Source organism: Ochotona curzoniae, unplaced genomic scaffold (genome assembly GCF_017591425.1).
Source record: "Ochotona curzoniae isolate NIBS_2020 unplaced genomic scaffold, NIBS_Ocur_1.0 scaffold_4683, whole genome shotgun sequence".
NCBI lineage: Eukaryota > Metazoa > Chordata > Mammalia > Lagomorpha > Ochotonidae > Ochotona > Ochotona curzoniae.
Window position 1 is genome coordinate 18525364 of NW_024467121.1, and position 16275 is coordinate 18541638.

The window sequence follows — 16275 nt, forward strand, 5'->3', positions numbered from 1 at the left end:
TCTCCAGGTATCCTCTGCTTACTGCCTGACCCCAATATTTTCCCTGCAATCTGCTTCTTGTACTTCACCCTGTCTAAAGTTTCTCCATCTTATCAAACTGTCTGTACCCTATGCCGCCATCTTGCCTCTGAACCAGTGCTTCTATCCTTGATGCTGGTATCACAAGTTGCAGCTTAACCTCACTGCATACAACACAAGCTCCCGTCATTAGCATTTTTGTTTCCAAATCCAAATGTCTGCTTGGGGACACAGCAGGATGACTATATATTGCTGTCCATGCTCACCCTCCCCTGGCCCCCGTGACTGTCCTTTATAAATCTTTTACAGACAAGCTTTTTACATCTGTTAGTGCTTGCTATTCAACCCCTAAGTTATGCTCTACCCATTGATTTTTTTTAAACTTTTTTTTTTTTGTAAAGGCAGATTTATAGAGAGGAGAGAAGGGGAGAAAGCTCCTACATCTGTTGGTTCACTTCTTGAATGGCTGCAATGACTGGAGCTAAGCCTATCTGAAACTAGGAGCCAGGAGCTTTTTCTGGTATTCCCACGTGGTTGTATGGCTTCAAGAACTTGAGCCATCTTCCACAGTTTTCCCAGGCAATGAGCAGAGAGCTGGAGCAGAAGTGGAGCCGCTGGGACTCAAGCTGATGCCCATTTGGGATACTGTTGCCACAGGCAGAGGCTTAGCTACTACACCAGGGTGCCAGCACCTCTACTCACTCTTTAATGTGGAGTTGAGCTTTGGGAAATTACTGGATCTGGTTCTGCCAAGACAACCACAGGTGGGACTTGAAATTCAACAAATCTATAGCAATTAACTTTTAAACTGGTAAGTTTGTATGACCACAGATATTACAAATATCTAAATGACCCTTGGCAGAGAAAAGGTCCCCAATCTCTGCAGAAACCATAGTACATGGACTTACCACGTTACTCATTTGAAAGCAAAGTTCATTGGCACAAAACACATTTAGAGTGCCATACGAAAAAGGTAGGTGTGGGACACCCTGGCCTTCTGATTGGTGATTTATTCCACTAGTTTTGAACGCTGTTTATCTGAATTTCCTTCCTAGACTTGCAAGTGACTGGTCATCAGGCTGCAGACAGAATTACAGGTCAGACAGTCAGAGCTCTTGCTACTGGTGCTGGGGAGACCTGAAACTCTTGGGATCCGATCCTCTTTCTTCTCTGTGTCTTGTTTTCTTTCCTGGCAGCCTGTGGCCGGGTCAGGTCACAGGCATAAGGCGAACTGAGAAGGCCGCACCTTACGGGAGCTTCTCATGAATGACTTTACTGGTTAATTTTTTTCCCTTCCATTTTCTATTCCTTTTCTAAACAACTGTTTCTTTGGACTTCCTGGAAAGATTCTGTGTCTGTTTCCAATCCTATTTTGTAGTTCCTTGTTATTTTACATTTCTCAAGGGCTACTCTCACTTTTTCCTACTCTTCAATTCCATTGTTGTTAGTCCATACACAGAGAGCTATATTGGAAATGGAGTAGCCAGGACTTGAACTGGTGCCCATATGGGATACCAGTGCCACAGACAGAAGCTTACTTGACTATGTCATGGCAGCAGCCCCCAAACCTACATTCTTAATAAGACACCAGGCAGTCGTCTCTTTGAAAGTATTCCCAGATGATATTCTATTAGGAAGACTTTTAACTGACATCGGTTGAGACAGTTTACATTATTATATGTAATCAAACTTCATGCTGCCACAGTGGAAAAGTAACCAAAGGCAGAGAACCGGCGTTCAGCTGCCTGTCTCTTCTTGCATGCTCCACATCCAGATAAAAGAACTTCTCTCAGATTTTTATCTTCCAGAGATCCATTGCCTTCTGTTAATAATACACATCAGAGAGGGAAAACGCCTGGTGCAAGGCAAGCTTTTAATTCAACCACGCTGCAGAAAATAACTTCAAGACCTCCAAGCAGCCCCACTTAGTACACAAAACCATCTGCCTAGAATGGACTTTAAAATGCTGTGATTAAATCTCTGCTGCCTGTTTAAACCTGGCCCTTTAGCACTAATGAGCTTTTCTGTGCACACACATTTTGAAACAGCAGGACACTGTGGCCTTCAAAAGGCCCAGCAAAAGGTATAGAAGAAGCAGATACTAACTGCCTCCAGGAAAACATACTTATGTGGGATTCATAGGGACTCCAGGCAAACTGGTCTGGAGAACGCAACAAAGGAGAGTAGAGTGGCCTTCTTCCCATCCCACTATTAAGTAAGAGGGCAGCCTAGCTCCTCTGAGTTACTTAAGACTTCAGGTATCTGCCAGGGCCCCTTGATTACTTCTCTCAGATTTCCAAAGGGATTGCTGTCTGCCTAACTCTTCACATCATCATATCAGTTAAGCTCAAAGAGTGAAAGGATTGAGGAGCAGGCTCTTAGCTTAGGTTAAGACTCTGTCCTGCATGGATTGCAGTCTCCGGATGTTGACAACAGCTTCTGGTCAAGGCAGAGCCTTGGTGGCCATGGGGATGGCGCCAGTAACTGGGTCCGTGCCACCTGCAGGGCAGGCCTGCATGACATTCCTGCTTCCCCTGTGATGCCTGGCTCAGACCGACCCTGTGCATGGGAGCTGTGTCTGTGCCTCTTACCTCTCCCATTCTACCTGTGTCAAAAACAAAGGAGGGAAAAAAATCTAAGGAGTAATCCTCAGTCAGCACATTAAGCTCCAAAAGTCTTAAAGTATTAAAATTCACCTAAGCTTTAATGTTAGAGAGTTGGGGGAGGGGGATTGGAATAAACCAAATTAGACATGTATATTAAAAAGGGAGAGATGGGCCCGGTGGCATGGCCTAGCGGCTAAAGTCCTCACCTTGAATGCACTGGGATCCCATACAGGTGCTGGTTCTAATCCCGGCAGCCCCACTTCCCTTCCAGCTCCCTGTTTGTGGCCTGGGAAAGCAGTCGAGGACGGCCCAAAGCTTTGGGACCCTGCACCCGTGTGGGAGACCCGGAAGAGGCTCTGGGCTTCCTGGCTTCGGATCGGCATAGCATCGGCCATTGCGCTCACTTGGGGAGTGAATCATCGGATGGAAGATCTTCCTCTCTGTCTCTCCTGCTCTCTGTATATCTGACTTTCCAATAAATAAATCTTAAAAAAAAAAAAAAAAGAAGAAGAAGGGAGAGGGACTAAGCAGGGCAGGGCTTCCTTAAGCTAATTTCTCAAACTAAATGCAGCCCCAGAGGGAAGCAAGATTCTACAGCAAACCACCAAGAGCATAAACATTTTTTAAAGTGACTAACAAGTGATTGCAAAAGCATACTCAAGATTCCCTAGATTTTCCAAACCATAAAAGTGTCTCAAAAACAGCACTGAAACATTTCAGAGAAGTGTTGTTTTGTTTTGCACCCTTTCAAGGACAGAAGCCAGAGCGATGCCATCAACGGGAGAGCCTGCAGGCAGGGTGCGGTAAGTCCCAGGCTGCACACACCCTGCTGTCTCCGTCACTGCGACACAACTTCGCTAAATGGACTCAACATTACCTTAAGGTGTGAAATCAAAGTTTAATATGAATGTTACCCATTTCATTCACTAGAATTTAACAGCCCTCAAATTGCCAATATGTGTAGGCTGATTAAAAATATGTGTACAACCTTGCGACATGTTCTACAATTTTATTAAGAACTGCCATTAACCCTCAAAGTTCAACTGTGTGAATTCACATAATCTATTTCAGCTCAGTCCAGCTGGGACACTGAAGGTCTGTGATGGGCAGATGTGTAATCTCCCAGGCCATAAAACACTCCAGTGAGGGGAAATGCTACACAATTTTTACGATTCCTGCACAGTCACTGGCAGAAGTCTGGAAATGCCAGAGTTATAGACTGACCTTTATGCCCCACTTTGGGCATTCAACATTTAGCTGGCCAATCGGAAGTGCCTGTCATAGAGAGCACAAGATGAGGGCCAGCTCACAACCTCCTCAGAGGCAAGGGGGAAAACGGCTGTGACTTTTGAAAGGTAGTTTGATATTAAGCTGTAACTCAGAGAATAAGAAAGCAAGTACAACATTCCAAGTAGAATGAACCATATGAACAAAGGGAAGGACTCCAACTGGGCAAGGTTGGGAAATGTGAGGGTTGGGCAATTTCTTTGGTTCGTAACCTCTATGTCCCTGCATCCTCCACCACCCAAGAAATCTTTGTGCAAAAGGGCACGTGCACATTCAGCTGGGTCCCTGCATTCAAACGGAAGGAAAGCACAAAATCTTAAATGTTATGCCACAACCTCCTGCTGCTGTATATGTATGGGGGTTAAGCAACAAGTATAACACTCTACTGAAAGGAAGGAACAGAGTGATTAATTTTCACAAACTTGGATATTTTGGTATTAAAATAATTGGGTCTGAGTTAAGTGAGACTGAACAATCAAAAACTTAAATTGAGGGGCCCACTGTGGTGGCCCAGTGGCTAAAACCCTTGCGTTGTAAGCACCAGGATCCCATATGGGCATTGGTTCATGGCCCAGCTGCTCCACTTCCCCCTCCAACTCCCTGCTTGTGGCCTGGAAAAGCAGTAGAGGACGGCCGAAAGCCTTGGGAACTGCACTCATGTGGGAGACCCAGAAGAAGCTCCTGGCTTTGGACTGGTTCAGCCTGACCATTACAGCCACTTGGGGAGTGAACCAGCAGATGGAAGATCTTCCTCTCTATAAATTTGCCTTTCCAAGAAAAATAAATATAACTTTTCTTTAAATTAAAAAAAAGTTGTTAAACTGAGAACTGACACACCAGGCTGTCAGTTGAGTCTACTCAGTCTCATTATCCAAGAATCAGTATATCTTGAATTCTTTCAAGCTGCTGAAGCAAGATGGAAAACAAGACAAGACATTCTGTTGGTAGGTAAGGCTCTCCCTGATAAAATCTGAGTATCGTAGACAACAACAAACCAAGAAATGTGGTGAAATAAAGGTGCAGGAACTATAATATGAAGTAAGAGTGAGGCAGTTGGAACAATTTAAAAGTTAAATAGAGGGCCCTGTGCCATAGCCTAGTGGCTAAAGTCCTCATCTTGCATGTGCAGGATCCCATATGGGCACTGGATTGTGTCCCAGCTGCTCCACTTCCTATCCAGCTCCCTGCCTGTGGCCTGGGAAAGTAGTTGAGGATAGTCCAAATCCTCGGGATCCTATACCCACGTGGGAGACCAGGAAGAAGCTCCTGGATCCTGGTTTTGGAAGGGTTCAGCTCTGATTTTTGTGGTCACTTGAGGAGTGAACCAGCAGATGGTAGCTCTTTCTCTCTGTCTCTCCTCCTCTCTATAAATCTGCCTTTCCAATAAAAATAAATCTTAGAAAAAAATTTGCCAAGCGGTGATGTGAATGGGTTCAGCCTGGTAAGCCCCCCACCTTATGCCAATTGTATGCCGGTGGGTATCTTTCTCTGGCCTGGTCTGGGTTGCTCCTTATCATGGTTCTTGTGCTCACCTTTAGGGACTGTGTTCCGACAGAGGAGTTTCCTAGGCTCCTCCATCAGAAACTCTCCCTATGCCAGATCTTTTGCTTACTGGTGGGTCCGTGGGCCAGCCCATTTTGCTAGCCTTCAATCCATTCCAGTTCTTACTGTTGGATGTTTCAGCCCAGCCAAGGCTTGTCCATACCCAGACACTGCTCACACATGGCTCAGTAGGGGCAGAAACCTAGCCTAGTCCATCCTACATATACCCAGGTTCTCCAGAGCACCAGATGGTGCTGGCGTTTAGCCCAGCTCGGTGCGCCCAGTCCCAGTCCACACTTGTGCCTAGGGAGATTGCAGCCATATCCAGACCAGAATGCAGCCTCCACTCCAGCCCCGCATTCTCCCTGGGGACCCCAACCCAGCAAGGGTGTACTCTCACAGCTCCCCATCCGAGCCTATTCTCAGCCCTAATTTGCACGCGTGCTAGTGGTTGCTCTGACCCAGTTGGTTTAGCCCCTCACCTGTCTCAGCCTTTGCCTTTGATTCTGTGGCCTAGTATCCCTGACTTATGCAGACCAGTCCAGTATAGGAGTCTAGTTTGGCATGACATGTGCTTCTTCCTGATTTCTGTTCTTTCTTGTGAGCTGAGGTTTGCTTGGCCTTGCCCGGTCCACCCCTTTCCAATTGCAGCTTGACCCACCCCTACATCCTATTTTAGGATGCACATTTGGGTGCTGCTGCCTTGACCTGCAGAGACTGCTATCGGTTTCTTTACCCATAAGTGATGGCAGGTTCCACAGTCATACCTAGCTCAGCCCATACCACCCCAGCTTGAGAACTAACCTGTGGGACTTATATTTCCACAAGGTTGGGCCCACACTTCCCCAACAGAGTCTACACCTGGACCTAGTTCTCTCGCGTGCTGGTTAGTGTCTTGACCACTGTGACGAGTCTACTATTGCACTGCCCAGATAGGTAATGGTACCTATCCCAGAACAGGCCCCCATCCATAGCTTTGGTGTGGACTGGTATGTGGCAGTCAGTGATGCTCTATGCTAAAAGCCCATCTCAGGATTCCCATTTGGGCTGGTGAATCAGTCTGGCCCAAATAGCTCTTATGGACACTCTCCTCCAAACCATCAGGTCTCAGAGCCCACATTTACTCAAAAGTTTTGTGAGCCCGTTACTGGGAGTCACCCAGACTTCATCTCTCACCTACATTAATACTGGCCTTATTCATGGGTGTCCCTAGGCAGCAATTACATATCCTAAAAACCCCGGAGCTCACCACCGGGCGGCCAGCAGGCCCAAAGCAGAGGACTCAGTCACTGCCTGCTGGCAGTGACTTTGGCGCGAGTCCAAAGCTTTGGGTCAGGCCTGGCTGGGGCACCCCCCACAGGGCCACCCTCCAGGGAGCTGCAGTTTCCCCAACCCCAAGGCCCAAAGCCCTCCCAAACTTGTCCTACCACAAGGTGTGCAAATCTGAGCACCAGAATAGTGTGGGTCAAGCCGGGTTCAGTCACAACACAAACCGGTGCACATTAAGGAATGCTAAGGTAGGGTGAGCCGTACCAGATGTGGTTGTAGTGCCCAACCAGCACATGTGAGAATTGGGAGAGGCGGGGAGTAATGGGCAAAGCCGGCAGGGGGAATGGGGGCTCCCCTGCTGGACAACCACTCCCACTGGAGGGATTGAGTTGGGATGGGGCAGACCAGACCAGGCAGGGCTACAACACCTGTGGGCCTCATGTGAGCTAGATCAGGGAAGGGCAATGTTGGGCTGACTGTTCTGACTGGTGCAAGCAAAAAAAGAGTGGGTGTGGGTTGGTTGGGTTTTGCCATAGCATCAGTTGGCAGTGGCTGGCACTGGGGGCTTAATCTGTCCTGTTAAACTCCAGAACTACCTGGAGTGTGCATAATTCCGGAATGGGAGTGGTCTAGTAGGGAGACAGTGGGCACCTCCCTCTTAGGTTACCACTCCCACTGGAGAACGTGAAAGCCAGGACAAGGGTTGGGGTGGCTAGAGAGAAAGGCACCTGCCAGCATGTGTGTGGACTGGATAGTAGGGTTGGACGGGTTGAAGTAGGCTTCAATGCCCATTGATATGTATAAGAGCTAAATGGAATGTGGGACAGACTGAATAAGCTGTACATATGGCATGCATGAGAACCAGGGTAGGGGGCAGGCTGAGTAGAGGTTATAGGGAGTCACCCCAACTAGGCTGCAACTCCCACTGGTTTGTGTGAGGGCTGAGTATGAAGTGGGCAGGATCGGGCTGGACTGCAACAACCATTGCTTCGCATGGAAGCAGGGCTGGAAACAGAACTGACCCAGCAATTGCAATGACCAGCATATGCATAAGCTGATTGGGGCGACAGATTGTGCTGGACCCTTTACTGACAAGCACACACAAGAATCAGGTCTGGGATCACCTCAGACCAAGTTTCTTTGGAGATCCTTCCAACTGAACTGCTGATCTCAGAACCCCATCCATGTAGAGACTAGGTTAACCAGTGGATTCTGAAGAGATTTTATCGCGATTGGAACGGCGAGACTGGCAGCAATTGAGAGCTGTTTGACTTTCAAAACTACTTGAGCAGGACCCTCAGAGCATGCCTCACTTTGGGGACCTGGGATGGGCGGGAGGCTAGATGGGGCTTCTCCCTGTATTTCTCCCCTGACCCCAGATACAGAGAAAAATAAATGATGATATTAGTGTAGAAACAATGGTCTTACCCTCTTTTCTGTAGCCCTTGTATCCTAATTAACTAAGTAAGATTATTAAAAACAAAAACAACAACTTGAACCAAAAGAGTAATGTGCATTCTAGCCGAAAGTAAGTAGAGACTGGATCAATGTTTTGCAGAAACAATTCATTTTATGACCGCACGGGTACCATCAGGCAGCCAATCAGGAAAGCCTACGATCAGTCAGAATAATTGCACAGAAAAGCCACTGATTTATGTGGAATACAGAAACAAGTAATCATCAAAGTTCTGCTGGATATTTCTGGTTGTAATCATCACACTTAAATATTTTCCTGAAAAGATTTTTTTCTTTTAAATACTGGAAAGACCGATTGACAGAGAGGAGAGACTGAAAAGGCTTCCGCCCTCTGGGTAACTCCCAGTGGCCGCAGCGGCGGGGAGCTGAGCCAATCCGAAGCCGGGAGTCTCTTCTGGGTCTCTCACGTGGGCGCAGGGTCCCTAGGCTTTGCACCGTCCTCCATTGCTTTCGTAGACCGCGAGTTAGTTGGCAAGAGGGGCAAGAGGAGCAGCCGGGCTGCGAATCAACGCCCATATGGGATGCTGCCATGTACAAGGTAAGGATTTAACCATAGAGCTGTCGCACAGAGCCCTCGTACCTATTTTCGCAACTTTGAGAGCCGGTTTGTAGGTTCTAGCAGAGAGCTGCTATATTCTATACCCTTGACTGAAGACCGGTCCTCCGCTAGCGGGGATGGCCATTCTCTTTGAGCGCGCAGTTTTGGGAGGAACACACATGGAGCGGTGAGGGAGGAAGGGGACACCCACCTAGCCAACCAGATGGGCTGAATCAACCCTCGTGAACAATGGGGTTGCGGCCAGATCGTCCTCATATCCTTACACCTCCACCATGAAAAAAGATATCCTCCCGAAACGAGCGGCTAACTAACCACTTAGCCAGTAAGATTTCCGAGAGGAAAAAAAATAAATAAATAAACGGACATGACGCAGGGAAAAGGGTTTACAATTCCAAATGAACGGCATATCCCGCGTTTCGTGCTACTGAACTGGTTTTTAAAGAGCCTGGTTTCTAGGTCTCACAGCGGCTTCTGGGTTCAGGTGGTCGGTGACAGCGCGGTGAGAGGCAGAAGCCGGCGATCCGGTGCGCCTCTGGACACTGGTGACTGGGATGGACGGTACGGCATGGTCCCTTGCAGCTAGGGACACCTCATTCATGTAAAGAAATCAAACCCAACTTGAATGTTATAGGGATGGGAAAAGAGCGGAGTGCAGAAAATGAGCCATCTTATGCCACTTGGCTAGGATCCCCTCCCCCGCCCCCGACTCAGGATGCCACCAATGCTGGGACATGGATCTCCATCTGGTTGTGTTGGTGCAGGCTGACTTTGCCGGGGCCCCACTAAAGGAACTTGACGCTGCAGGAACAACTTTCCCGATTCCTCTGTCTCTCCAATTTACCTCTCCTTTTCGGTTTAAATGTCCCAAGATCTCCCCACCTTCCCCTACCCCACACCCCAGCACCCTCCCCGGCTCATGCAGCCGGGATCCCTTCCCTCTCTCATCCCCCTCACCCACGCACGAACGGGGAAAAGGAGCCATTCTCCGTGCCGATGCCTCCATCCGGAGCGTGGGGCTGCGTTCCTCCAGCAGCCCCCTGCTCGCATGCACCCCGGGAGACCCGCGCGCCGCTGCCTGCACCCAGGTGTGCCACACCACCCAGACGGGCAGGCTCCCTCCTGGTCCCCAGGGAGACTGGAAACGGCCCGTTACCTGCTCAGAGGTGTGAGGTGCAGGAGGGAAGGACAAGTCTTCTCAGCGCGCACGCTGCTACCGAGACTGGACACTCGGGCGCCTCTCGCGGGGGAACCGAGATTTGAGCGCGCCCTCCTCCCGGCACCCGTAGAACGCTCACCGCCACCGCCCTCTGGCCGCTCACGGCAGATGATTACCTTCCGGGTGAGGGCCGGTGTGCGCCCGCAGAGCCGTACGCTGCTGCGCGTTTCTTGCTGTACGTTTCGCCAAGCGTCTCTGGAGACAGTCTGTGTGTTCACTAGGTGTACCCCGCTTCCCACTTAGGTTTCTCCATCTCCGCGTCTTTTTTTCCGCTTTCTAGAAACGGAGACCGGAAACGTCCTTGAGCCTAAACCGCCCGGCGGCACTTCCGGCGGCGGGTCTCCCAGGGTTCCGGGAGAGAGCTGGCAGCAGAGGGGTGCGAAGGGGCAGCGGGCCGCGGCGGCTGGAGGATGAAGAAGGAGCAGGTGCTGCACTGTCAGTTCTCCGCGTGGTACCCGCTCTTCCGAAGTCTGACCATCAAGAGGTGAGGCGCGGACGGGCCTTGCCGGGGCAGGTGCAGCGTGCGGTGCGTCCTGAGAGCCTCCCAGACGGGCCTCAGGGCGGAGGGCTGGGAGCCGCCGCGTCGCGACGCCCACCCCCAGGCTGGCGTTGCGGGCGGGGAGGTGGATGAAGCTGGTCGGTACTCCCGAGCGTCTCCTGGGGAGAGTGGGAAACGGGGAAGGTCGTGGTGGCTGCGGCCAAGTGGACACCTGCGAAGCCGGCGGCCTTCATGATTGCAGGAGCGCCAGCAGGACGCTGGGGAGGACCGGGGCGGGGAGGGGGCGGGTCGCGGCTCGGTGCATGACTGGGCGACTTGGTGGGTCAAGTGGGTCGTGTCGGGCTGCTGCAGGGCGGTGGATGGTATGTATGGGGGAAGGCCTCCGTGTTGTTAGGGTGCGGGAGCTGTCCCTGGTTTCTAGCTGTCAGGCCTAGAGCAGGGTGCCCGTCGCTAGGATGCATGGCAGGTGTTCGTGCTGCTCCAATGTGGAGTAGGGCAAGGGAGCGAGGAGGAGATCACGAGGGAGGGATGTTAAGCGAACGGCTAAGCTAGAATCTGCCTTCCCTCCCTCTGCCGCGGCGGGAGCTGGCGTTTTGCTCACTCCTTCCCGGCAGGCCTCCAGTTGTCGCTGGGCCAACAGCTGCCCATCACCTTGCAGGTGACACAGAGTGTGGGTTCAGACACCATCCTGGTTGGAACTTGTCAGCAGGTGGAAGGGCTCTGTTCTGGTTCCGTCTTGTTATTCAGTGGTCCCCAGGGGGATGTGGTTTAGAGGAAAATAGTTGAAAATAGTTTTTTTGTTGGAAGATGGTTGCGCTCACGCCAAAACAAAGGCAAGGGCGGAAGCCATTACAATAGGCTTTGGATCCGAGGCAATGCTGGGGTTCTTTATTTTGTGTTGGTGCGATTGAAGGTGTATTTGTGGCCGTAGTGGGCATTTTCACACTACCTGCACTTGAAGCTGTGCAGCCCCTCTTGCCAGCCTGTGGTGGGGGCTTTCTTTGAGTTCGGTAGTACAGCATGTAGGGGTTTACAGTCGGCCTCTGAGGTCAAAAGTCCCATTCCTGGCTTGGGATTCTTGTTGCACCAGCACCGTGAACAAATTGTTTAGTCCTGCTAAAATGGGATTCTCCATCTGGAAAATGGAGAAAATAGCAGGATCATCATGGGAATCCAGCAAGAGAAAGCATTCTTTCCTGCACAGAGTCAACACACAGAAATGGTGCTTGCTCCATTTTGGATTTAATTAAAAAAAATTCCTGGGAGGGCCAAGAATTTTTGTTTGCTTAAAAAATGTCCCAGTTGTAGGAAGCTGGGTCTGAAAAAGAAGTGATCCCAGGGTAGGATCTGTCTGGAAAGACTGAACAACCCACAATTAAGCAGGATTGTCCCAAGCTCCTTTAGTCTGTCTTTAAACCTTTTTCCTAGTCTGTTTTGTGCTGTGGTGACAGCATAAGCACTTAACCTAGGACAAGGGGTCCCTCGCAGCCCAGGCAGATCAGTCTGGGAGCTCTGACATCGCCCGCTACAGCTTTCGGGCCGGTAGGGCCGCATTCTGGCTGTTGGCTCAGCATTATTATTTGATGTTTATTATTCATGACCCAGAGGCGCTTATGCAAGATTGCTTTTTGACAAGTTCTAGGACTTTGACTTAGGCTAAAGAATAATTGAGTATGTTACAGATCATGTATTTTGACTAAATTTGACTACTCCCCTCACCCCTAAACATGAAGGTTGTAGTAAATAATCTCTGAAAGTCCACTTTACTTGTAACATCCCGTTGGTGTACCTTGCCTGTAGGAAGGTGATGTGAGGGATGCTTTGTCATTTGGCCTGGTGAGTGTGCCAGGCAGGCCTAGGGGCTTCCCGCTCCTACGGCGACCTTCATAGCCTCTTCAGCTCCAGTTTGCTTTGCAGTGACTTGTTTGTGCCCAGTCTGACAAGCACAGCGCCTGCTTGGCACAGTGCTGATGAACTGATTTTTTTTTTTCTTTCTATTTTTTTGGTTTTGCGTTTGCATTTTTATCAGAATAATGTTGAGGTCCTTGTTGTTTTGCATAACACAAGTGCAAAATAATATCGTCAGGATGACCTTACAAGTGTAACTATAGAGCTGGGTGACCTATGAGTGCTATGCAGGCTCTAGCTTCATGTCAGTTAATTATTTCTCAGAACTGAGGACCTGCCAAATAGAAAAAGTTAGCCAAAGAATTCAGAGTGGGATTAAACAGTTAAGAGATGTTTGAATCCAGTGCAAGGATAATACAGCTTGAGGGAGAGCCAGATCAAGTCAGACCTGAAAGGTAGTGTAACTTAGAAGCAAAGGATGTAGGCTCTGAAAACACTGCCTCAGGATGGTGAACTCTGAAACCATCTCTTGGGACCAAGAGATGTCATTGTTAGGAAAGAGGAGAGAGGAGTCTGTAAGAAAAATCACCCTGATTATCTATAAATTAACACATCAGCCTGAGACTGCCAAGAACATAAGACTTAAAATTTTCTTGGAAAAGTCATCTCTCATTCTTTGGGATGGTATTGTTTTCTTAGAAAAAAAGGGACCCTGCACCCACACGGGAGACCCAGAAGAAAATCCGGGCTCCTGGCTTTGGATCAGCTCAGCTCCAGCCATTGCTGTCACTTGGGGCGTGAATCAGCAGACGGAAGATCTTCCTCTCTGTCTCTCCTCCTCTCTGTATATCTGACTTTGCAATAAAAGTAAATAGATCTTAAATTAGAAAAAATGAAAAAATGTATCTTTAACTGAAGGGAAAGTTAGAATTAAATACAGAAGTGATGAAATAATTTAAACCTGAGTTTACTTATTTTTCTGTTGAATGTACTTAGTGTTAAGACTTTGCCATTTTGAGGATAATTGTCATATACAAAACATTTTAAGTAGTGTATATGGTTTTAATTTGTGATGTTAAAATATGATAAAGTTTTTCAAATTCTTAAGTACTACTGAGGTGTTTGTGAAAACTTTGGATGTACAATACTTACAGTTTAGTTTGTTAGCTGTGTAAAAGATAAATACTTGCTAAGGCTTATTTGTAATCAGACAGTAGACATACTACACAAGAAATTTGTCTAGTTTTTAAAGTAGAGTTTAACTTGCTAAAGAAATATTTAAGTTGCAAAGGCTTACTTAAAAATGGTTAAAATTTAGTAAAATTACAAGTGAAGTAATAAGAATTTTTAGTTGAGTTTAAAAGCCCAAGGAAGGACTAGGTTTTTGAATGTGACATTGTAACATTGTTAAATCAAATACTCATTTTAAAAATCTGATTAGCCCATGAGTAGTCCATTTTGTATGCCAAAAAAAAAAAAAAATGACCACATTTTGTAATATGTCAGAAAGCTTGTTCAGTACATAAATGAGACCTATTAAAAGTTGATGTCCTGGGACCAGCACAGTAGCCTAGCAGGTAAAGTCCTCACCTTGCACATGCCGGTACTGGTTCATATTCCAGCTACTCTGCTTCCCATCCAGCTCCATGCTTGTGGCCTGAGACAGCAGTCGAGGACAGGCCAAGCCCTGGGACCCTGCATCTGCATAGGAGACTTGGAAGGGGCTCCGGGCTCCTGGCTTCGGATCGCTGTGGCTCCGGCCGCTACCTTCACTTGGGGGGGGAATCAATGGGCAGAAGATCTTCCTCTCTGTCTCTCCTTTCTATCTAGCTTTCCAATTAAAAAAACTCTTTAAAAAAAAGAAAATAATGCCCTGTTGACTGTGAAAGTGGCTGCTTTTTTTTTTTTTTTTTTCTTTTTGGAAAGTTTAAGCCCTGGGGGATGGGCGTTGACTTTGCAGTTCAGGTTCCCTTTGGGGCAGCAGCAATTCACAGTGATTCCCTGAGTTCTGAGTCCTGGCTGTCCTTCCAGCTTCCTGCTGATCACAGCCTGCAGGAGCTGGGCTAGGGGGACAGGACATGACCACCTGCCTCCCAGGTTGTTGGGTCCAAGCCCTCATGTGGGAGACCCTAGCTATTGAGGGTGGTTGGGAAGTGAACCTGCAGATGAAATATTTCTTCATCTGCCTTTGTCTCTCTGCTTTTCAAACAAAAAGTGAAAATGAACAAGCAAATAAGAATTAAATCAGTAGATAATACATCAAGATGAAATAATAATAATATTACTTTTAGTTATGGCAATTTTTGGTGATTTGTTATTGCATGGTAAAAATGATTTACCCTAACCATGGTTTTTATATTTTTTAAAGATTATTTATTTACTTGAAAGAGTTATAAGTGAGAGAGAATCTTCCGTTTTCTGGTACACTCCCCAGATGGCTGCAAAGGCCGAGACTGGGCCCGTTCAAAGCCGTGGGCCAGGAGCTTCATTCAGGTCTCCCAGAGGTGCAAGGGCCTCAGCCATACTCTGTTGCTTTCCCTGACACATGAACAGGGAGCCATGGGACTTGAATTGGCTCCCGCGTGGGATGTCTGTGTCACAGGAGTTAGTTTTAACGCATTATGCCACCGCACTGGCCTCCTTTTTTTCTTTATTTTTTGACAATCTACATAGTTAATTATGGCACAAAGGTTCAAGGGCTACAGGAAAGTGGTAAGACTATTTTTCCACATTGTTTTTTTTCCTGTGTCTGGGGTAAAGGGGAAGATAAAATGAGAAGCCCCACCCAGTCTCCCACCCATCCCAGGTCCCTGATGTGGGGCATGCTCCGAGGGTCTTACTCAAGTGGTTTTGGTAGTTCAACAGTTATGAATTGCTGCCAGTCTCACCATGACAAGCATGATGAGGTCGCTGCAGAATCCGCTGATCAAGATAGTTCACCTTAGAGTCTCCATTTGCCCAGTTTTTCACTGCCAACACATGGCTGGGGTAGTTGATTGATTTGTTCTGACCTCTTTTGTGGTACCAGGTGTCCTCTGCAGGTTCCGATAGACTGTCATGTCCTCCACGTGCAGCTGGTTATGCTTTCCACTGCTCCGTCTGAGCCTCTGAAAAGACTCTGCTGTTGCACTTGCATTCCATGGCAAACCATGGGTTCTGAGTCTGGCAGTTCGATTGGGGAGATCCCCAAAGAAACTTTGTCTGAAGTGATCCCAGACCAGATTCTTATGTGTACTTGCAAGTACAGGGCCCACTACAGTCCATTGCCACAATCAGCTGGTTGGTTACAATTGCTGGGTCGGTTTTGTCTTCCACTGGAACCAGTGGGTGTTGCAGTCTAGCCTAATTCTACTCAGCATACACTCCACACTCACATAAACCAGTGGGAGCTGCAGCCTGGTCGGAGCGACCCACAATAACCCCACCAGGCTCACCCCCTGCCCTGGTTCCTGTGCTTGCCAGCATGTGCAGCAGACTAGTCCAGTCTGACCCATGTCCCATTCCGCTCTCAAATATGTCGGTGAGCATTGAAGCCTAGTTCAGCCTAACCAGCTCCACTATCCAGCCCACACACATGTTATTGGTTGCCTTTCTGCCTAGCCACCCCTGCTCCCTGTCCTGGTTTTCATGCTCTTTAGTGGGCCTCCTTATTTATTTATTTATTTTGTAATTTGAGATGCAGAAAGATGAGAAGTACGGAGTTCTTATCCAGTGAAGCACTCCCCATATACTGGCGATGACCAGCTTTGCTATGCTGAAGCTGGGAGCCAGGGCTTTAGTTCATGTCTCCAAGGGGAAGCTGTAAAGGGAGCCAGAACTGCTCATCCAAGCTCTGATAATAGAATGCACGTGTTTTTTTTTTTTTTTAAGCTTTATTTATTTTTATCGGAAAGTGAGATATGCAGAGAATAGGAGACAGGAGACGAAGATCTTCCATACGCTGATTCACTCCCCA

The 16275-nt window shown here is 48.2% G+C and overlaps 2 protein-coding genes across 5 annotated transcripts in view; one reads left to right on the plus strand and one right to left on the minus strand.

The window, feature by feature from the left end:
* NUDT5 (nudix hydrolase 5) overlaps positions 1 to 10194 on the minus strand; it is a 32498-nt gene extending 22304 nt beyond the window's left edge. Inside the window, exon 1 of one of the 2 annotated variants that reach the window (XM_040968206.1) lies at positions 10090 to 10194. The gene's annotated coding sequence lies outside the window, so the exon portion shown is untranslated. Of the gene's footprint in view, positions 1 to 9910; positions 10052 to 10089 lie in introns of those variants that run through there. The other variant, XM_040968205.1, reaches the window with a different exon arrangement.
* The window catches only part of CDC123 (cell division cycle 123), a 56563-nt gene continuing 50481 nt past the window's right edge, over positions 10194 to 16275 (plus strand). For all 3 annotated transcript variants that reach the window (XM_040968201.1, XM_040968204.1, XM_040968203.1), the window contains exon 1: positions 10194 to 10457. In XM_040968201.1, the coding sequence (XP_040824135.1) occupies positions 10384 to 10457 (74 nt within the window). In that variant the 5' untranslated portion in view covers positions 10194 to 10383. The remainder of the gene's footprint in view (positions 10458 to 16275) is intronic.